This window comes from Equus asinus, chromosome 2 (assembly GCF_041296235.1).
Source record: "Equus asinus isolate D_3611 breed Donkey chromosome 2, EquAss-T2T_v2, whole genome shotgun sequence".
Lineage (NCBI taxonomy): Eukaryota > Metazoa > Chordata > Mammalia > Perissodactyla > Equidae > Equus > Equus asinus.
In genome coordinates this window covers 163,417,516-163,441,784 of record NC_091791.1, presented here as the reverse complement: position 1 = coordinate 163,441,784, position 24,269 = coordinate 163,417,516, and the positions used below count along the sequence as shown (strand labels likewise).

General features: G+C 36.5%; 2 protein-coding genes across 2 annotated transcripts; both read left to right on the top strand.

Annotated features, from left to right (window-relative positions):
• Window positions 1–6,408: 6,408 nt before the first annotated feature.
• LOC106833412 (olfactory receptor 4K17) lies at window positions 6,409–7,389 on the top strand. Its single transcript, XM_014844603.3, has one exon. The coding sequence runs from the start codon at window positions 6,442–6,444 to the stop codon at window positions 7,387–7,389; it is 948 nt and encodes a 315-aa protein (XP_014700089.1). The 5' UTR covers window positions 6,409–6,441.
• Window positions 7,390–18,081: 10,692 nt separating this feature from the next.
• On the top strand, window positions 18,082–19,023 carry LOC106833413 (olfactory receptor 4K14-like). The gene has a single exon (XM_014844604.2). The coding sequence runs from the start codon at window positions 18,085–18,087 to the stop codon at window positions 19,021–19,023; it is 939 nt and encodes a 312-aa protein (XP_014700090.2). The 5' UTR covers window positions 18,082–18,084.
• The last annotated feature ends 5,246 nt before the right edge of the window (window positions 19,024–24,269 follow it).

The window sequence follows — 24,269 nt, the reverse complement described above, 5'->3', positions numbered from 1 at the left end:
AAGTTTCTGGCAGAAGCTCATAAATAAATCTATGTGTTCTATAGCTCTGACAGTCCTGAGAAGGTTGACATTCCCAACCGAAACTCACCACTCCCTCAGTCATCACCTGGATTCTGTGTTGTATACTCTGAAACAGGTAAGTGAAAGGCCTTAGTATTTATCAAACAGTATGGAGAATATTTTGATGCTCAATGTGTTGTTACAGTTTTCATTTCATAAGAACCTGTAAATGATATAGGTTATAGTTTTAGAAATGTGACCATTATCAAGAATAATAGAATTACTATGGAGGGTGAAGAGGATAAAGTAGTGGTTTTCAACCAAGGACAATTTTGTCCCCCATGGGATATTTGGCAACGTCTGGAGACATTTTTGGTTGTCACAACTGAAGAGGTGCTATTGACAACTAGCAGGTAGAGACAAGGGATGCTACTAAACATCCTGCAATGTGTAGGACAGCCCCTGCAACCAAGAATTATCCAGCCCAAAATGTAATGGTGCGAGAAACTCTGGAGTAAAGAAATGTGATAATGAGTCATAAAAATTTGACTATGTTGAGAAGTTCTAGGTGGAATGTAAATTAAAATATTGTCAGGGTTTTCTTAATCACATTAATATCAGATAGCAATAATTTGTGTGTGTTAAAGAAGTGGCTTATAAAATACACTTTTAAATGATTTAGCATTGCAGCAGATAACTTGTGGTATAATACACATGCTAGTTGACTAGACCCAACCTCTTCAGAAGGGAAGAAGGGAACTTTCTGTGCATAGTCATAGTTGAAGTGGAGCCTCTAGGGCTGCCACTCAGGGTAAAGGACGTCTAGATGGGTAAATATGTGGCACATACAGGCATTTATGAGCTCCTCTTCCAAGAGCTTTATTCTGGTTATTTATTGATGCATAACAAATAGCCTGAAGCTCCATGGTTTAAAACACTTATTGTTATCTCTCATAATTCTGTGGGTTGTTGGGGTTCAGCTAGGAGGCTTTGTTTGGGCCCTTTAATGCAATTGTAAGTACATGACGGCCATGACTGAAATCAACTGAGGGTTTGACTGGGCTGGATTTCCAAGGTGGTTCACTTACACGTCTGGAAATTGCTGTCTTCTGTCTTCCAAGAGCACAGTTGAGACTGCGGAGCAGAGCACTTACATGTGGCTCCTCTATGTAGCTTGGGATTCTCATAGCATGGTGACTGGTTCCCAGAGGGAATGACCCAAGAGCAAATGTTCAAGGAGGGCCAGGCAAATCCTATTACTTTTTATTATTAGACTTAGAAGTCACACAATATAACTGCCATCAGCTCCTTGGATCAAAGGCAAATAACTCAGCCAGCTCAAATTCACAAGGAAGGGACTACACAAGAGATTAAATATTGGGATATATGGCTCATTAGAAGGTCATGTTTGGTGACTAGTGACCATCACCTTGACTATAGAGACTCATCTTTGAGGAATGCTTTAATCAGAAGACTGGAATACTGGGAGTGACTACAGGTCTGACAATCAAAAGTCTGAGGATCATGTAAATAAACTAGGAGATCTGAACTGAAGCTAGGGAAGAAGTAGTAGGAGAAGGAAGAAGGATTTGGGGGAGCATCTGTCAGGAGGCAGGCAATCAGACATGCATATCTCTTGAAACTTTATCACAGTTAACATTTTAACAAAGGTCCTAGTGCATTGTAACTTTTTATCAAACATGTACTAATTGGTTTTCAAGCTTATAAATGTTTCATTTCCATCTGCATAAGGGTTTTTGGTGAGTAAAACTAAGTTGTGAGAATGAGACTTTATCAGTGAGGACAATACATCCCTTCTTCTCTGAACTTCTGTAGTCTATACAGCTGGGCACTGACATATGTTTTCTTCACTTGCTCTGATTGCTTATTAAGTGCAGGCTATATTTCCTCTGTCTGTCTGTTGTGCTAATTAGAGTTAGAGATCATAACCCATGTTTTTCATTCATTACACTCTCCCAATCTCTCTCATTAATTAACACACAGTGTAAAGAAAGTTCTTTGAAACAACAATTTCAGTATCTCTCCTAAAACAGATCTTCCATTTCCTTGAACAGTGGGCATTGATTGTGTAACTTTAACCAGACAGTTGTAGTAGAGACTTCTTTTTCACTCCTTCTATCTCTTGCTAATCTGGAGCTTTGTATTCTCAGCATTTTCCCCCTATATCCTTGTTCACCAAATTCTTTAATCCCTAGAAATAGTTTAACTGTGGATTTACACTACATTTCAGCCAAGAGTCAAGACATTTTGAGTAAAAACAGCATGTGGAACATTTAAGAGTATCTGCTAGTTACAGCATCTTCCCTTTGGAAGTGAAGGCAAGAAGCCATTCAGCTCCTCCTGATCTTCTGAGCGTTTGGTCTCCTGGCAGAAAAGACACAAAACATAGCTGACTTGGGGCCTGCCTGGTGGCATAGTGATTAAGTTCACATGCTCCACTTTGGCACCCAGGGTTTGCGGACCAGATATCAGGTGAGAACCTTCATACTTCTTGTCAAGCCATGCTGTGACAGCATCTCACATACAAAATATAGGAAGACTGGCACAGATGTTAGCTCAGTGATAATCTTCCTCAAGAAAAAAAAGAGAAGAATTGGTAACAGATGTTAGCTCAGGGCTAATCTTCCTCACCAAAAAGTAACCAAACACTAACTATTTTTCTGCTTAAACAAATAACCCTATACCACGAGAGAGGCTTTGTACATTCTAAAGCTGCTATAATGTTGCAACAGTTATGTGTGTTCTACATGTCCTCTTTCCAGGTGTAGACTCTGCATTCTGGCAATGTAAGCTACTGCTTCTACAAAAGCATCTTATTTCTCACTGTCACATTCCTATAGGCACCCTAGGTACCACTCACCATCTATGACTTCGGGATTGATCCTTAGTTGAAACAATCTCTCACACTATTTCTACTGTGAAGGCCCTTGTCTTGCTGCGGCTACTAATACTGCTATCAAAGTCCTAAATCCGTGTGTCACTTTTCCTCTGTCTGTGCTGTTACTTTTTGTGATAACTCTTCAATCACTTTCCTGCCTTCAAGTCATAGAATAAGCTATAAGCTACATGTACAGAAAGTATCAGTGAGAAATGCACTAAATAATAATCTTACCTGTTGTTTGTATACGATTTTAACCTCATAAAGCATATTCATGCTTACCTCATTTACTCTCCATTGGATTTTTACATTAGTTTTCTCAAGTTTTTGAGGTGAAGTGATCTACCTAAGGGCGAAGTGTGAGTCAGTGGTAAAGTCCAAAGTATGACCCCACCTTAATGCTAATGAGAACTATTTCCACTGCCCACACCTGTCACAACTGTCTTTAAGTAAAATCTCGCCTATCTTTCTATTAACATAAAACATCATATCTAAGTATAAGTTATTTTATATGTTGGTGCATAAAAGATATGATTTTTGAGGAATAGGGTAGAACTAAAAAGATCATTTTTATAATTAATCTTCCTAAACAAGTCACTGTCAAACTTCGACAAGAAGTTTTAAGGTCCTGATCTTATATTTCTTTAGCCAAACCAGTGACTGCTTACAGACTTTCTTGGAAACCGTCAGGCATATTATTCCCTAAATTACGAACGATTGCAACAACTTGGAACTAAACAAGTTTAAGGGAAAAAAACATACACTCAAACTTGCCTATTCTGTTTTATTATCCTTCATTTCTAGATCTCTACTGTACGCTCTGTTACTCCAAAGATGTAAATCTGATTGCAAACATTTGCAGTTCCCATGGGAATCCTGTGAAACGAAATTTAGGTCTTGAATTTCTTTAGTTAGTGTTCACATCTCAACAGCCAAAATATCTCTATTTTAATAGTTGTTACATTGTCTAATATTTTACAAATTACATATATTTTATATGAATATATTTATATATACAGTTAATATTCACAAAATGAGATCATAGTGTACAAAATATAACTTACCTTTTTTCATTTAAATAATGTGAATATTTTTCATGTTCTTAAATAGTTTTCACAAACATCATTTCATTATTACCATAATAGTACATCCTAAGATTCCTGCATTCCATTAAGAAGGTAAGGCCCAATTGCAGGACATTTAGATTGCTCCAATTTCTTTTACATATACAGTAATGATACCATGAAGATTTTTTCTCACACACATAATCACTGTCTTATGATAGATCTGAGAAGTGGAAGATCTGTCTCAAAAGTTCTGCACATATTAAAGTTTTGAAATATAGGCAATGGATAAATGTTTTGGACCCTAAGCTACTTTTAGGAGGACAACCACAGAGAGATGACCAGAGGCATGAGCATTTGGGAGCAAAACAGTGCAATATGCACCTAGAGTAAAGAAAATGCCACAATCAAGGAAAATACTACCTGAGAAAAGAGGTAAAATATCTGTCACAGAGAAACTGCTAGACAACAATTTATATCTGATATTTATATTTGAATTGATCAAAAGTTAAAATTAAATTAGCTAATAAGTAATAAAAGTCTGAAAATGGACTAGAATAATAGATCCATAAAGGATAATAAAAGATCCATTAATAATAGTCCATTAAATTTGGAGCCTGAAAAGAGCTCAGAGACAGCCCAAACACTTTGTTTTATTGATCAAAAAACAGACCAAGAAAGAAAGATAAGCCAGCTCCTGGAGGCACAGCTGGTTGTCAGTCCCAGTCTTAACATCTTTATTTCAGTGTTCTTACCAAACACCGTGCTAATTCTTCTCACAGCTTAATTTATAAAAGCACAGAAATCAAAGCTTTCAATCTGATCTCTCTTTCCTGTATGATTAATTATTCTACTTTTTACTCAGGCAGAGTTTTTTGCAACATCACACGCAAACACACACACAGCAGCAGCAGAACGAAGAGCAGCCTCCAGACTGAGCCATAATGGCCCAACAATTCTATTCGTATTAAGTAATCAGTGACATCCCCAGCCTCAGGGCTCCACTAGGGGACGCTGTTTCCCATTCATCAGCAGGTCAGTATTTCGCATGCACGTGAATGGAGGTCTGGTGAAAAATGTTAATATGTGAATTGTAAAACCTGCTTCTTTAAAAGTATACAATTTTGTAGAGACAAGCACGATATGGCACGGGAGCTAAAAGCAGGAAGCAAGACATTTAGATGTCACAACTAATGCCACTTGTATTCATAGCATCTTTCTTCCTCCATCTATAATACCTGACCCTTCTTAGAATGTGATGGGGCTACTCAGAGGCTCAGAATGTCCATTCCTACTGATTAATCACAGCTGCCTTTGCTACATATGGACTTTATAAGTCCTCTCTAGGAATGGTTTTAGCCACAGTAGGACATGGTAGTGACAGTCACATTAGGGAAAACTAGTCTCTGTCAGAAAGACTTTCCAAGAGTGTGAAGAGATCAGAATCCACTTACAGGTTGATGGGAAAGACAGCAGTGTGATTCACTCCAAACCTCACTGATTCACTGATTCACAGTAGCTTTATGTCCACTGGATCATGGGCCATTCAAAACTTGGGCTGATTCAGAACTAAACAAGAATTTCTTGAGGTAGTTGTGGGCAGACAATAACTCCTCAATTCACTCAAAATTTGAACTTTAAAAGAGGTTGTGCTGAGCCCCTTTTTCCCTCCAGGAACTCAGACAAAGGGATCTCATCTTCTACAAAAATATAAAGCCCCCAAAGACGGTGGTTTCTCCTTTGACCTGTGAAGACAAAGCATGTGCCTCTGAACTCATGGACTGCATACAGGAACCAAGAGATATGAAACAGTTATTGCTGATAAGCTAGGGTTAGAGGTAGACAGTTTAGATTGTATGTCCTCCTTTTTAGAGGTAATGGGATAACACTAAATTTCAAAGTTAAATGAGATTAAAGGACCCAAAAGAGTGAAAAACTTGGCAACCTCCATGGTATTGTCACTGACTGTTTACCGTGAGGAACTCAGGGGTAGGTTTGGATATTTTAATTGTTTTTCTGAATTCTTCTTTTTCCGTTTGCTATGTTAAGGAGATGCAATCACCAACCACCCTGAACCCAACCACACCTCACAACAAGAGCTACACCTACTACCTTTGCCTTATTTTTAATGCTCAGATCTCTCCAGGAGGAGCTTAGGCCTTATTATCATAACCTGCAGTGTTTGTGGTTGCATGTCTTCCAACTGAGTCTGCACAAGTGAATACCCACGTCTCCCTTTTGAATATTCATTCCCCATCCAAAATAAAAGTCCCTGCTTCCATTTGTTTGGGGATGCCATGACTCTGGAAATGATTCCTCATGGTCTCCTATTTGCTACAAGTATACCTTGTTTGTGAGACAACTACTTGTGGTGGAGAGTCAGATTTAACTGGCCAGGAAGGAACCCACTTAGGTTTTGGTAACCGTATTAATGCTTTCTTCTTTCTCTCCACAGGTCATCCTGGAACAAATCTTACAATGGAGTCTATGGAACAATTAAATCAGTCCAAAGTTTCAGAATTCATTTTGCTGGGACTGACCAACTCCCAGGATCTACAGTTTCTTCTCTTTGCACTCTTCTCAGTTATCTATGTGCTCACAGTTTCTGGTAACCTTCTCATTGTGGTCACAGTGTTTTACATCCCAAACCTGCACACCCCCATGTACTTTCTCCTTGGGAACCTCTCCTTTGTGGATATGACCCTTGCATCCTTTGCCACCCCTAAGATGATTGTGAACTTGGTGAAAAGGCAGAAGACCATTTCCTTTGCTGGCTGCTTCACACAGATCTTTCTCATTCACTTCCTGGGTGGAGTTGAAATGGTACTTTTGGTCTCCATGGCATACGATAGATATGTGGCTATTTGTAAGCCCCTACATTACATGACCATCATGAACAAGAAGGTGTGTGTTTTGCTGGTAGTGACCTCATGGTTCTTAGGTCTCCTTCATTCAGGACTTCAGATACCCTTTGTTGTGAACCTGCCATTCTGTGGTCCCAACACAGTGGACAGCATTTTCTGTGATCTCCCTCTGGTTACTAAGCTTGCCTGTGTAGATACCTATATTGTGCAGATAGTCATTGTTGCCAACAGTGGGATGATCTCTTTGAGCTGTTTCAGTATTTTGCTTATCTCCTACAGTCTGATTCTCATAACCATTAGGAGTCACTCTTCTACTGGGCAGTCCAAAGCCCGGGCCACTTTGACTGCTCACATCACAGTGGTGATTCTGTTCTTCGGCCCATGCATCTTCATCTATATCTGGCCCTTCAGCAACCACTCTGTGGATAAGTTCCTTGCTGTATTTTACACCATTGTCACCCCTATCTTGAACCCAATTATCTATACTCTGCGAAACAAAGAAATGACAACAGCCATGAAGAAACTATGGAGTGCTTTTTTGAGTTCTGGAGAGGATACTTAGATTAAAAGTATTTAGATGGAAATAGGCTATTTTTTTAAGTTTTTAAAGGTTTTCTTTGAAAAATTGTTATTTATACAGAATAAGTCAGGTAAAACACAGCAAATTATAAAAATCAGGCATTCAATGCTATTTTGAATATACTACCAACAAAAAAAAACTGGTTTTACATTTTTAAATGATACTGACTGAGCTATAAGAATTGTTATGTAAAAAAACTCACTTGTAGGGGCTGGCCCTATGGCCTAGTGGTTAAGCTCAACACTCTCCACTTTGGAGGCCAAGGTTTGTTCCCGGGCTCTGACCTACACCATTGATTGGTGGCCATGCTTGGCTGTGACCCACATAGAAAATAGAAGAAGATTGGCATACATGTTAGCTCAGTGTGATTCTTCCTCAAAAAAAGATAGAAGAAATCTTCACTCATATTTAAGAAGGGTTGACAAATATATGCTTCACTGTAGTTTTAAAATGGTGTTGCTTGAAAGGGAAAATAAAGTAAATCCTCATGATGAGGATTTTAGGCTGGTTACTTTTAAAAACTGCAGATGAGAAGGAGGCTCTGAGGAGTAGAATTTGGTTGCCCTTTGATGAGAAATATTTGCATTTGTGAAGGAAGTCTCCATCTGTAGGGGGTGTCCCCCTCTCTGAACCAGGAGGAAGGCGGGATGGCCTTATCTCTGGAAACTCTTAAGGGGAAGGCAAGGACTTAAGTTGTTTACTGTCTGGCAACTTCATGTAACTGACCCACCCCTCAACATCCTCCTTTGTCTTTAGCTGAAGATATTTAAGTGGTGGTTTCTGCCATTTACTTAATCCGGTTTGATTCTTATCTAAAAGTTATAGGACCATCCACTAACCAGACCCCACCTGCCCTGATACCATTTTAACAACTTTTTTTACATTTTCTTTCCTTTGTCTTGTAAAGAGATAACTCACATACCTATGCCTTAAATTTAGCCCTACTGTCAACCCATGTTTCCAGCAGCAGCTCCTCTTGCCCATGGCTCCTGTCCCCACGTAGCAGCTCTTTACTGCCCATGGGTCCTGTCCTCATGCTATTCCACACTATTCTCTAAATAAAAGAACACTACTGCCAGACCTTGAGAGTCCAAGAAATCTTTCTTTCAACTCCTCAGCTCACGGATCCCACATCACTCAGAAAATCTGTCATATTTTTCCATACAATTAGAATGATTTGGCACTTTTCTTTTTTATTTTCCCCCAGAGGAAGACTAGCCCTGAACTAACTACTGCCAGTCCTCCTCTTTTTTACTGAGGAAGATCCATGGCCATCTTCCTCTACTTTATATGTGGGACGCCTACCACAGCATGGCGTGCCAAGCAGCCAAGCAGTGCCATGTCCACTCCCAGGATCCGAACCGGCGAACCCCGGGCTGCTGAGAAGTGGAATGTGCGCACTTAACTGCTGCACCACCGGGGCAGCCCCTAGAATGATTTGGCACTTATCATGGGCTCAATGTTGGTTCTGTCTTCTCGACAATATTAAGGTCTGAGTCAGGATTCACATGTGGTGTCTCCTAAGAAGATAGTAATTCTGAGTTTCAGTATCTACATACACTGTCAAAGTACACTCACTTGTCTTGTTGCTTCCAGACTGAGAGCTTTTATAGAAGGCTACAGGGCTGCTAATATTATCAAATTTTACTCCCACCTTTATACTCCAAAATTTCTCAATTTCAGAAAGTATGATCATGACTCCAAATTATAAAAATCAGAAAGACTCTGATTTTTTTCCTTAAAAATAACTTTAATTTAAAATATCATAATTAGTAATCAGTTATATTATGCATGTTATTCTTTTCTAGGGAATTAATGTAATGACATTTGGATACCATCATATCACTATTAATTCAAATTAATAAAACACAATTCAGTGTTGTTTCTACAGCTGTAAATTTGAACAAATTCATTCACAACTTGTCATTGAGCCCTCTCTATAATATATGGCATTGATATAGATGATGAAAATCAGTAGCCTAAAAGTTGTATTTTATCTTTTTACTAAGTCTAATGGGAGGCAAAGTGGAGTCCTGGCAACAAAAGATGATGGATACCTATGTTTCATAGGTTATTTTCTCTACTATTACATATCATTTGACCACAATCACAAAGCTGGAATTTAATAATCATGGAAGAACTTGAAATCTTAGGCAAGAAATTTCAGGTAGTGACAGCAACTGTGGTTACAGATACAAAAGGAAGTAGGAAAATAATCCTGCATATGGACTTAATGAAAGCAAATAATCTGAATAACACAACAATAAGTGAATGTTTTGTTCAATTAACAAAAAAAGTTGAGAACTAAACTCAACTTTTATACTAGATAAGTTTATTATCCCATGATCAAGTTGTCTCAGAATGCATTTTTGATAAACTCCAAATTCATCAGGAATTATTTTCTTAGGGTCAATTGAAAAAAATAAAGAAAGTTTCCCAATATACAAAGCAAATCAAAAGTTTGGGAGCATGAACAATAATGGAAACAGAAGCAGCATGACAGACAAGTACACACATTGATTCTACTATAAATGCACACATCTCATTGCCTCAACTACTATCCTCCCAGTCAAAAGATAAATACATTGAAAAACAGCCAGGGAATTTAACAGATTTTCTGAGTCAGCCACAACAACTACTAGAGAGTAAGAAGGAAGCCATGACATTTGGAGAATTCCCTTGTGTTGCATAATGGTCAGAGTTCTATTTGACATGTCTGTGACATATATTCTTACCCACTGCCAAAGGAGGAAGCACAGGGATAGCTTTATACATAGACCACATACAAATGTACACATAGTTGGTGATGTTCAATAGTGCCCAGAAGAGTCCCTTCCCAAAAATCCTCACTCAGTATAGTTTGCTAGGTGACCTGAAATTCCATTACTTTTGTCCTTCTTTTAGTGATAAAACCATTTCCTTTTATTTAAATATACAAAAATACAAATAGTAGCATATTTGCTTGTTTTCAATTATACATATCATCCTACGGGTGAGTTTATGAAGTCCTGTCTTCTATGACAACCAGCTGAGATCAGAGCCCTGGGGAAATGATGTCTTGATGGGTGTTGAGACAAGGAATAGATAGAGAGCAAAGTAGAAAATGGTAGAGAAAATGGCCTAAGAGATGCACAAAATTTACACATTTATACTTTTTTTACACATGCTTTGATCATACTGTAATGAGATTTATGAGCATTGCCCAACAGGAGAGAACAACTTTGAAAAAAGTTCTATTTGTGTAACTGGAAAATAGGTCTGACTATAAGACACTGCACCTGGAGACTTTGGGTTCTAGGTGGAGTCCCGGAATCTGCAGGCACTGCTATCCAGTGCAATCACATTCTAAAAGGAACCAATTATCTATTCCACACAAAGACTTTGGAAATGCTCATAGCATCTCAATTCATAATCACCAACACTTGAAACAATCTAAATAGATGAGCAAACTGTAATCTATCCATATGTTGACCAATAAAAAGGAATAAACTAAGACATCTAGAATGGCTGTATGAGAAGTTTGGAAAATTATCTTCCCAGAAAAACAGGAATAAAACTGGACAAAATTTTTAAACAAGAAAATAAACTCTTTAAAGACTCTGGAAAATGACCAGAGAACATACAACAAATTGAGAGATATTTATTCAAGAAAATCTACTTGATCTCAATAAGAACAAGGGGAATCAGTGACATTTAAGCCAGAGTCTGGTCTTATTTCTCCCAGCTTTTATGGTGTGAAAGTTCTTTACTGCAGAGCTGGGGCATCCCATAAGGACAGAAGCTCTTGCTCTCCCTCCATGCTCCTGACCTAAAACAAAGAGATTCCATTCCAAGTGGATCAAGGCAGAGCTTAATAACTGGTAGCTCCCATCTCCCATCTCGGCTCTGGCTCTGTGTTATGGAGCTCTGCCCAGGGTGAGCACATATAAATAGGTTAAAAACGAAAGGATGAAGGAGAAGAACAAAGTTGGACTACCAACATTACTTAATTTCAAGACTTACTATAAAGCTACAATAATGAACAGAGTGTGGTATTGGCAAAAGAATAGACAGATATAATTGGCCAAAATAGAAAGCCCAGAAATAGACTGAAATAAGTATAGGTAAATGATCTTTGAAAAAGGAAGAAAGACAATCTAATAGAGCAAAGGTAGTCTTTTTAACAAATGATGCTGGAACAATTAGACATCCATATGCAAAAAAATAAAAAATACTGAATCTAGACATAGAACTTACACCTTTCACAAAAACTAACTCAAAATGACTTAACGTAGAATACAAAACTATAAATATCCTAGAATATAACGTAGGAGAAAATCTGGATTATGTTAAATATGGCAATGACTTTTTAGATAAAATGCCAAAGGCACGATCTGTGAAAGAAATTATCATTAAGCTGGACTTCATGAAAATTAAAAACTTTTGCTCCGCAAAAGACGAAGTCAAGAGAATGAGAAGACAAGCCATGCTGGGAGAAAATATTTGCAAAAGACATAGCCAATAAAGGACTGTTATGCAATAAGCACAAAGAACTCTTAAAATTCAACAAAAAGAAAACAACCTGATTAAAAAGCAGGCAAAAGATCAGAACAAAAACCTCACTAAAAATATATATTCAGATCACGAATAAGCTTATAAAAACATGTTTAATGTCATCTATCATTAGGGAATTGAAATTAAAACATCAATGAGATACCATTATACACTATTAGAGTGACTAAATCCAGAACATTGACAACATCAACTTCTGACAAAGATGTGGAGCAACAGAAACTCCCATCCATTCCTGATGGGAAGGCAAAATTATATAGCCACTGTGGAAGACATTTTGCCAGTTTATTACAAAACTAAGCACATTCTTACACTACAATCCAGCATCTGTGTTCCTCGGTATTTAGCAAAATGCATTGAAAACCTATGTCTACACAAAAACCTGCACACACATGTTTACAGTAATTTTATTCATAATTGCCAAAACTTGGAAGCAACTAAGATGTCCTTCAGTAGGTGAAGGAATAAATAAACTGTGGCACATCCAGGCAATGAAATACTATTCAGTGCTAGAAAGAAATAAGCTATCAAACCATGAAAAGGCATGGAGAAAACTTAAATACATATTACTAAGTGAAAGAAGCCAATCTAATAATGCTGCTTACTGTATATTTACAACTATAGGACATTCTGGAAATGGCAGAACTATGGAGACAGTAAAAAGATCAGTGACTGCTAGGAGTTAGGGATATGGGAAGGATGAATATGTGGAGCAGAGAGGATTTTAGGGCAGTATATATATGATATTATAATGTTATTATATATTTGTCAAAACTTAGAGAGTGTGCAACACCGAGAGAGAACCCTAACATAACTATGGACTTTGAATGATAATGGTGTCGGTGCAGGTTCACTGATGTTAACAAATGTTCCACTGCTACTTGAGATGCTGATTGTGGAAGAGGTGGTGTGCAGGGGAGGGAGGAAGCGTATGGGAACCCTCTGCACATTCCACTCAAGTTTACTGTGAACCTAAAACTACTCTAAAAAATAAACTGTATTTTTTTAAATTAAAAACAATAGGATGGAAAAATATATACCACACTAACACGCATCAAAAGAAATCTTCAGTGGCTATTTTAATATCAGATGAAATATATTTCAGATCAAAGAATATTACCAGGATTAAGGAATGGCATTTCATATTGAGTAAGAAGTCAATTATGAGGACATAGCAATTTAATTGCTTAAATCCCTAATAAAAGAGGTTTAAAATATATGAAGCAAAATTAACAGAGATGCTAAGAGAAATAGGCAAACAAAAAATTATAATAATAATTATACTTTATTATTATAAGTATACTTTAATACCTCTCTTTCAACAATTGATAGAACAAGTAGACAAAAATTCATCAGAGATGTGGTAGATCTGAAGAACACTATGAATCAATTTGACATAATTGACATTTATAGATCACTTTGAACAAAAACATCACAATACTCATTCTTTTGAAATGCACACAGGACATTTCCAAGTTTGACTACATTCTGGGCCATAAAAGAAGTCTCAATAAATTTTGAAGGATTCACGCCATACAGAGATTCCTACACAAATGTTCATAGAAACTTTATTTATGATAGCCCAAAACTGGAAAGAACTCACTTGTCTCTCAGCAGATTAAGTGATTAATAAATTGTGGCGTACACGTTAACGGAATACAATTCAGCAATAAGAAGGAACGCACTATTGATATAACAACATGAAAATTTTAAAAGTATGCTGAGTGAAGGAAATCAGACAAAAAAAGAGCAGAAACTACATGATTCAATTTGTAGAAAACTCGAGAAAATGCAAACTATTGTATAGTAACAGAAAGCATATTGGCAGTCATCTGGGGAGGGAGGATGTGCAGAGGGAAGGGAAAGGAGGATTATTGAGGAACACAAGGGAGCTTTTGGGGGCTGTTGGTTACATTCACTGTCTTTATTGTGATGATTTTTTCATGGTTGAATACATATCTCGAAATTTATCAAATTGTACACCTTAGATACGTGCAGTTCGTTATATATTAATTATACTGCAAGAAAGTTATTTTGAAAATCTAAAATGTCAAAATAAATGTATTTTAAACTAACAGGAATGCCTTTTAAAGAAAGAAAAATAACTAATGATACCTTAATAATTTGACATCCAGTGCAGAACTGTCAGGATCTCAGAGTAGTCATAGATAATATTGAAACAGATCAGTCAGCTGACCAAGACTACCTGCTTATTTGGATAGCATTAGGTATGCAGTAGGGCATTCCATCCACATCAGTGTTTTCTGTTGGTTGCAGTATATCACATTGATCAGCATATGATTTCTCCAGTTTGATGCTATAGATCTAGTTAAAGATTAAGATTGCATAAGACCTCTCCTTACTAATTACAGGTTAAATGAAAAATAATTTGGAACTTCATTAAAGTTTAATGAGTAAATGCTTCATATGTGATTTTTCTTGTCTCCCTGTTCTGAAGCAAAAGTTATCACCCTTATCAAAAAAGTCCCCAAGAGATGTCCAATGTAAATTATTCTCATGATTCTTGTTCTGCCAGAATATAGAATAGAAAAATTTCACCCAAGGGGCTCCTTCTAGTGGTGACTATATGCCAGGCTGAAGGTAGCTTTTCCACAGAGACTGTCTCCACCCAACCATGGATGTCATCTCAAGAATGTATCAGAAGAGAAGAGGGAAAAACAATCTGGTCTCACAGAAAATTTGTGTTTGGTAAGTTATCTCATCCTCTCTGTGAGTCTCAATAATTTTTTAAAATAATTCTATGTATCTGTTTCCTGCATGCCCACTTGCTTGGAGTAGAGTATGGCTTGTTTATCTTCTGATCTCTAAAGAGGATAATTCATGGGTTTCCTCCTTCTATTATGTTACTACTGGAATTTCTATGCTCTCTTTAACAGAGGTGTACATGCCACCATAACGCAGTGCCTCAAAGGTGCTCTCAGGTTGGCTTTGGGAGATCACAGTCCTTTGACAGCTACTTGATATTGGCGACTTCCACCTATCCTGGCTCTAATAGTCCTTACCATTTAAGAAGATAAAGTTTTCCATATCAGATAGAGTACTGCATGCTAAGATAACTTTTAACGTAAAGGTAGATGTAAAAATGATTATATGTCCAATGAGAAGTGATGTAAAACTCAATTGCTACAGAAATAGGATTAAAATCATAACCTGAGAAAAAAGGAAGGAGGCTCCAGCTAGTGGAAGGAACTAGGACTACCTCCCTGAGCACCTCAGCCAGTGTGTCTCGCAAGGAATTGATTAAATTCTCTGAGTCCACGTTTCTCCTTGTAGAAATACAAATGTTGAGAATCTCATAGTTTTAGGATTATTATCATTAAAAAATCTTGAAGGATATTGTATCTAGAAGGGAACAAAAAATATATTTCTATATTTTAATACTCTTAAAAGAATAACTCAATTTGTTTCCTTTCTCTAGTTTTTCACATTTACTAATCCCAAAGTTATCATTACCCTCTTTGAGAAAATTATCTCAGAATTATAAAGGTGCTTTAATAGAAAGTGCTATTGTCTCTTGTAAATCTTCTTAAAATATTAATACCCCTCTTAGTCAAAAGCAGAAGTGAAAGATGAAAAAGTTGGTAAACTACTGGAAAGCTAGCAGCATGTCTGGTACTTCTTTTGCATCTGTACATCCTATAAGATTGCTAATTCAGAGAAAATGTAAGAAGTCAGTATTTTAAAGAAAGGTGATTCTATATATTTTGCTTACAAATGGTAAGTAAGTTGTTCACTAAGATTTTTGCCAGTAAGCTTTGGAAATTGTACTGCTTTAAATTGCATCTTAGTGAATAGAGAAGGAAAATTATTGTTATTTATTAAACATGCTCTGAGTACCAGAAAAACTTATGTGCTTTCTGTACATATATATATTTGATGAGGCAGATAGGTCCCGAGCTAACATCTGTGCCAGTCTTCCTCTATTTTGTATGTGGGATGCCTCCACAGTGTGGCTTGACAAGTGACGTGTAGGTCAGTGCCCAGTATCCCAATCTGTGCATCTTGAGCCACAGAAGCCCAGCACACGAACTTAAACACTATGCCACTGGGCCAGCCCCTTTGTATATTTTCTGACTCATCTTCACAAAAAGTCTATTAGATTGATTGCTCTCTTTTCACAGATGAGGGAATGAAAGCAGAAATGGATTTAGTTAGAAGTCACAAGGTCAACAAGTAATAGAGTTTCATTCAGATTTAGTCAGATTTCAGATTAGTCAGATTTCAGACAAGATCTGACTAATTAAAAAGTTTGTGGTTATTCTACTAGTTGTCCTAAATATGGATTAATATTAAGTAATATATTTAATCTACCAATGTTACAAAATATTAACAATTTCAAAATTGATTAAAAAATTATGATTTCTTATTGGTAAATTATTTCCTAGAAATATATATATATTCACCTTCTAGCAGATTCCTCTCTCAAACACATTTCAAATCTTGCTTTTTTATTAGCTATCTTCTATGTCATTTATTCCAATGGATATTCTGCTCTAGTTATGCTCAATGGATAACTAGCTCTGTAGCTAGTTATTGAAAACTAATCCTGGAAAGATTTTTTTTGGCAAAGATGAACTTTCAAGGTAAAGGTCAAATAGTTCAAGTTTCTCAGAGGACATAAGTCTATTTGGTGTAATATCAGGATATTTTCTTTAGAAATTAAGTAAATCTCTATTATGGAGCATATGTCTATTTTTAAGTTGTGAGACTACTATCCCATGTCCCCTTTCCACAGCAAATGTGTGCTTTACCTAATTTCTTTAGGAAGATCTTCCTTTTTTTCATTCTTAATCTATACTGCTGAGTTCTCAGTATCAGGGAAGGAGAAACCAGTGGTCAGGATGAGGTAACAGTTTTCGTTGTTCACCTGCTCTCCTTGACACTGCCCTTGAGATTTCAAAGAGTAAAAGAAGGTGAGACACTCAAAAAGTAAAACAAAGCCAGGAGACAGAAATAAAAAAGAGAGAAGAGAAATATGCAACTGTCTTTCTGCCACTCAGCTTGAGAGGAATTCTCAATTTACTTAAGGATGAGTATGAACAATATCATTAGTAAATTTAGAGGAAAATAATTGATGGTATCTGAAGTTTTAACTTCATGTTCACTCAGCACTAGCAATCTAAGATGTACCTTGCTTACGCATGTCAGTAAAAATATATTTTTTGAACTTTTATGGCAATATTTCAAAAGTTAGGGATTTCCTAACATCCATTGATATAATGAAGGTAAATATTTTCTATTGATAAGCTTGAGTTATAAGAAGCTTCCATTCAGAGTTCAAGTCAGAATCTGAGTCTGAGTAGCCTTCCAATTTCTTAATCCTTGTCTCACATAAATCTCCACTGACATTTTTTCCTGATACATTCTGTTTTCTAAATAAGTTCCATTCAATTGTGATCTTAATCAATGATAAATTAAGTGCTTGAGTTTGCATCAAATTATCATGCCATGGAATTTATTACATGGCATTCTAATAGGTTCTTTCCTAAAGATTGTCTTGACATATATTTTAGAGTAGTAAGCAAAAATTTAGTTTTATGGTGTCTTATAGAAGATAGTTAAATGAGGCTCAAAGGAATCATTATTTATAATAGAGAGAAACTGTAATTTTGTACTTTATCATTTGCTCTGGATTTCAATACCTGTTCACTATTATCTTTCTAAGGAGATGACTTAAAGTTTAGTTATTTAGTGTAATGGTTGTTGGTGGTGTCCCACACAGATTCTTTTTACTGGAATGGTGAAGGAAAGCTAGTTTCCCAGTGACACTACAGTCGTTTTCTTAGCCTTTCCTTTTGCTTCCCTGCTTCCCTCACTCCCTTCTTGTGAAAATACCTTTCCAATTAACCATTTGCATAAGAATCCCATCCCAGACTCTGCTTCTTGGAAAGCCAATCTTAGGCATTTGACTTCTCTTTGGGACATAATACAATGAATATTTTGCCAAAATTTGTCTTCCCAGTTATACTTTTCTCTTTCAGATATAGATACTAATTTTCAATAAAATAAGATTTCAAGCAAATTCTAAAACTTAAGTACCCTTTCGCATCCCACTAACTGACAATCTATTCTCTCTAGGTTATTTTTGAGGACACACTGAAAACCATGGATAAAGGAAATCTGTCTGTAGTGTCGGAATTTATGCTTCTGGGACTTAGTCACTCATGGAATATGCAGGTCTTACTCTTCATGATATTTTTTATGCTATACCTGATCATCATATGTGGAAATATTGTCATCATGATCTTAATCATCACTGACCCCCATCTCCATTCCCCGATGTACTTCTTGTTGGCCAATCTGTCATTTGTTGATATGTGGCTTTCTTCAGTCACCACTCCTAAGATGATCGTAGACTTTCTCAGGGAGAACAAGACTATTTCCTTTGGAGGTTGCATGTGCCAGATCCTCTTTGTGCATTTTGTTGGAGGGGGTGAAATGGTGTTATTGGTGGTAATGGCTTATGACCGCTATGTGGCCATCTGCAAGCCACTCCATTATTCGACCATTATGAGCCTGCAAAAATGCATTGGGCTGGTGGTGACTTCCTGGACCATTGGCTTTGTGCATGCCATGAGTCAAGTGGTTGTGATTTTGCAATTGCCTTTCTGTGGCCCCAGGGAACTTGACAGCTTCTTCTGTGATATACCACTGATAATCAAGCTTGCCTGCATAGATTCCTATAACTTGGGAATATTAATGAATGCTGATAGCGGGGTTCTGGCTATGACCTGCTTTGTGCTGTTGCTGATATCCTACACATATATTCTTCTCATTGTCCACCAAAGTTCTAAAACAGGTGCATCTAAGGCCCTCTCCACTTGTACTACCCACATCTCTGTGGTGGTGCTCTTCTTTGGGCCCTGCATCTTCATCTATGTGTGGCCACTCAGTATCACATGGGTGGACAAGTTTCTTGCTGTATTTTACTCTGTTATTACACCTCTCCTAAATCCAGCCATTTATACTTTGAGAAATAAAGAGATAAAATATGCTATGAAGAGATACAGAAGCTACTACTTGCACTGCAAGGAAAATAGTTAATGCCCAGAAACCTCACTGTAAGCACTTCAAATGGACAAAACATTGACCTTGTACAATAGGTTGAAATTTATAGGCATTCTGTTTATATCTACATGTTATGCCTGTCTCCAAGTGCAGGAATAGAGTTAATATAACTCAAGGAATTTCAACATTTATTAATCAACCAGTACAACACTATGAAATATTTCCCTACACTCCAAACACTAATGTTCCTTCTTTATGAGGGAATTATCTAATCAGTCTCTCTATGCCTTTAATGATATTAAATGAGAAGATGAAGTTCATTCAACGAAGTCATACATCCATCCTAATGGATACCATCTTCATAAACTTTTTCTTGAGTTTCTTCCTAATTCCATTTAGAAAGTTTTCTGTAACATTGCCTCCTTCCCTCAAAACTTTCACTTACCCTTTTGTCAAGAGGTAACTGAACTATTATTCTTTCTTTAACTTAGCTTCCTACCCAAATACTAATGGGTAGTAGTAGGGGTATAAAAGAGAGAGTGAAATAACAGTGGTAAAATACCAGAGAGTAGCAGTGGAGGCTACTGTGTGTTTGGTTGCCATTAACTCAAGCAAAGTAAAACAAAAAAGAAAGAAAGAAAGAAAGAAAAAAACAGAAAAAAAAATCATTAAAACCTAATGATATTTGCCTTGGTTATTTCCATCTCAAGGACTAATATTTATGCTTGATGCTGTTATTAACCATTTGTGTAAAAGTCCAAAATGTAAGCTCCTTAAAGGCAGGGGCTCTGCCTTACCTGGTTAATTCTTGAAACTACTGTACCTAGAACAGTAACTACTATACAAAAAACAGTCAATACATATATTTTAATGAATATATAGAAGTCAATTTCCTTCCAAATACTCATAACATTTATTGATCATGGTGTATTTCAGCACAGTCTTTTGTCATTAAAAAGAAATCCCAGAAGTTTCAAATTATTAAAAAACATTATTTCTTCCAGAATTATAAATTAAGTGGACTGAAATTTTGTTGTAAGAATTGACAATTAAAGCCCTAAAATAAAAATATGACACGTGTAGTTTTAGTTTCTCTTAAAATGGCAGAATAAAAATAATGTGCTTATTACCCTTGAATGTTTACTCTCTGCTATTATCTTTCACTTTAAATTCTTTTATTATTATTCCCAAGTTATGAATAAGAAAATGAAATTCAGAAATATGAATTAAAACTCCTCAAGATAACACAGACTTATTCTTTTTTCACGTAAGGATTCAAAGACCAATTTGATTTCCAAGACTATTTATTTATTAAATAACACTCCACAGTACAATAGAAATTATTTCTTACAAAGAAAGTGAAAGAGTAAATTATGCCAAGAATAAAATATCGGAGTATCTCTATTAATCTAACAAAAGAAAAAAATATATTGGAAATGGCATGATGTGCAATCTAATTTGATCATGCGGTATAAATTGGGAATGAGAGAAAGATCATCTAAAGCAATGCCTGCACATAGACAATAATAAAGGATTAACAGTCAACCATTTGGCTGTCTCTCTTTTGGGCTGTAACCTCATTTCATTCTCAGGGATATGCCCATTCATTCACTGTATTGTCATTACTGTAGGTTTTGGGCAACTTTTTTCCTACACAGAATGCTGAGTATCTTATTATCTCTGTCTGTCCTTATAAATAAAGCTGAGTGTTAAGTAATATTTGTATAGATTTCCTAATATTCTGAAAGTAGAAGGCATAGGAATGAAAAATTCAGCTTTCATTGTCATGCAACATATTTTGCCATGTCAAAATCTAAGTAATACATGCTCTCAACTCAAACATTTTAGTCACTTTCTGCCATGCTATCCAAGCTTAGTATTTACACATGTATCAGATAAGCAAATTCTCCTTAATTCTCACCGCTTTCTTTTAGGATCAGCTTTACAGACATTAGGCTAGAGAACTTACAGTTATGCATATTATCTAGCCAACCAAAAATGGCCAATAGTCAGTTTTAATTTCCAATTTAATAAAAATATTGTCTACTCTGGTGGAAGCATTCCTTCTTTAGACGCCAAGAACTCTGATAAAGCAGAGCTCAAAGTGGTGGGGATGGGAAGGAAAAATTTTGTAAGTTGATTATTAGGTATAATAGAGAATATGCTACCACTTCCACATCTTGATTCCCAAATTCAGAGAATAAATCCCCTAAAAGATCCATAAAGGAGTATTTGGTATGTCATTCTACCATTCTACAAGACCAGTTAGTTATGGATGATCAGATATGTGTCAAGATCAGAGAAATTCTTGGTCTTGAGCCCATTGTTGTATTTGTTTTGTTATAAATTCCTTGATCAGATGCAATATTGTACAGAATGCCATGACTGTGATAAGCATTTCTTAAATCCATGGATGGTAGTGCAAGCTAAAGTATTATAGTTAGGAAAAAAATGCATATCCAGAAGATATGTTCATTCCAATAAGGTCAAAATTCTACTTCCTCCATGATGGAAAGGTCTCAATATAATTAACCTGCCTCTACATGGCTGGCTGATCACCAGTAATCTGTGCTATATTAGTGGCTCAGCGTTAAAGGGGCTTATCAGTACTGATAGCCAAATCAAGCTTTGTATGAAATTCCATGTTGTTTAGCAATACATGATCTCCAACCCTGCTCATTTTATATAGGAATCCATTAAGCAAGTCCTGGAGTGACTGGAAAAAGAGGTTACAATGCACAGAACTTGTCATTTGTCTACCTGATTACTAAAGTTTCCTCTAAAGTGGATACCTTATGGTGTTCATTCACATGAGTCATCTATATTTTCATAATCTGTGCCCATTCTGAGAGATCTATCACCAGAACTCTTCCCCAGTAATTCTTTCTCACCAGGGTTCCCATTCTATTCATTCTAAGCCCTGACCATCTAACCAAACCATTAATAACCGTTCATGAATCAATGGATGCTTCTAGCCATGCTTCTGGCCAAAGTGGACAACCAAATGCACTACTTGCATTTCTTCCCAATGGGAGAATTTCTACTCACCACTGTCCTTCAGGGTCATAATCATAATAATAACTGTAACTAACTAATATTTAACCATAATACTTCACTAAATTGGGGCTGTAAAACTGGAGGCTATCACTTCTAGTTGTTGCCAACACATCATGCAAAAACAACTGTGTATTCAAGCCCAAATTTTACATTTTCAGTCCATTGGTTATAAGAAATTCCCCATGTAGCCATAAGTGTGCATTGAGAGAGAGAAGGCAAGCGGTCATTAGTAGTTGTTGAAGGAGTTAAGTCATAAGCTAATGAAACTTCTTTATGGCTCAGGACCTGCTAAGCCTAATCTGTTACATACCATTTCCACTTGATGATTCAATGCTGATTTTGCATCTCAATTTTATGGCTTAAAGCGTGAGATAGCATCCAGTTGCTGATGGGTAGCTGAGATCACACAATCACTTGAGGCCTAAGTTTAGATATTTAATAACTACTAGAGCCCAGTATGCTAACCATTAGACCCCTAGAAACTTTACTGAGGTGGTTAATCTCTCACCATCTGGTTCACATGTCTAAGGCATCCAAAATACGTGCTTTTTCCTCATCATTGGCGCTAATAAGAATTACCACATCAGTGTAGTGGATCCACATGATGTTTTGTGGAACATCAAGATGATCAAGATTTCTTTATTTTAAATTATTTTATTGAGGTCGTAATGGTTTATAACATCGTGTAATTTCAGGTGTACTTTATTATATACCAGTTTCAGTATAGACTACATCGTGCTCACCACTAATAGTCTAGTTTTAATCCATCACCTTACATATGTGCCCCTTTATCTCCTTTGTCCACCTCACCAAAGTTTTTCCCTCTGGTAACCACTAATGTGTTCTTTATCCCTGTGTTTATCTTCTACATGTGAGTGAAATCACATAGTATTTGTCTTTCTCTCTCTAGTATATTTTGCTTAAGATAATACCCTCAAGGTCCATCCATGTTGTTGCAAATGAGACGATTTTGCCTTTTTTATGGCTGACTAGTATTCCATTGTGTGTACACGTATATATATATAAGTGTGCATGCGCACACGCACACACATACTCACACACATATATATATACCACATCTTCTTTATCCACTGATCAGTTGATGGTCAGTGGGTTGCTTCCACATTTGGATATTGTGAATAATGCTGCAATGAACATAGGGGTGCATAAGTCTCTTTGACTTTTTGTTTCAAGTTCTTTAGATAAATACTTGGTAGTAAGGTACCTGGATTGTATGGTATTTCTATTCTTAATTTTTTGAGAAAACCCCATACTGTTTTCCATAGTGGCTGCACCAGTTTGCACACCCATCAGCAGTATATTAGGGTTTCCCTTTCTCCACATCCTAACATTTGTTATTTCTTGTCTTGTTATATACAGTCATTCTGATGTGTGTGAGGTGATATCTCATTGTAGTGTTGATTTTCATTACCCTAACAATTAGTGATGTTGAACATCTTTTCATGTGCCTGTTGGTCATCTGTAGCTCTTCTTTGGAAAAATGCCTTCATATCCTCTGCCCAGTTTTTGGGGGGTGGTTTTTGGATATGAAGAAGACTGGCCCTGAGCTAACATCTGTTGCCAATCTTCCTCATTTTGCTTGAGGAAGATTGTCACTGAGCTAATATCTGTGGCAATCTTCCTATATTTTGTATGTGGGATGCCACCACAGCATCACTTGATGAGTGGTGCATAGGACTGTGCTCGGGATCCAAACCTACAAACTCTGGGCTGCTGAAGCAGAGCCCACAAACTCAAGCACTATAGCATGGGTAGTTTGTATAATTTTTTTTCCAGTTGTTTTTTTGTTGTTGTTGTTGAGTTGTATGAGTTCTTTGTTTTGGAAATTAACGCTTATCGGATATATGATTTGCAAATATTTTCTCCCAGTTAGTGTGTTGTCTTTTCATTTTTTTCATGATCTCCTTTGCCATGCAGAAGATTTTTAGCCTGATGTAGTCCAATTTATTTATTTTTTATTTTGTTCTTTTTGCCTGAGTAGACATGGTATGCAAAAAGAGGCTGCTAAGACCCACGTCAAGAGTATACTGCCTATATTTTTACCCACTAGTTTTATGGTTCAGGTCTTACACTCAAGTGTTTAATCCATTTTGAGTTAATTTTTGTGTATGGTGTAAGATAATGATCTACTTTCATTCTTTTGAATATGGCTGTCCAGTTTTCCTAACACCATTTATCAAAGAGACTTTTCTGTCTCTTATTGT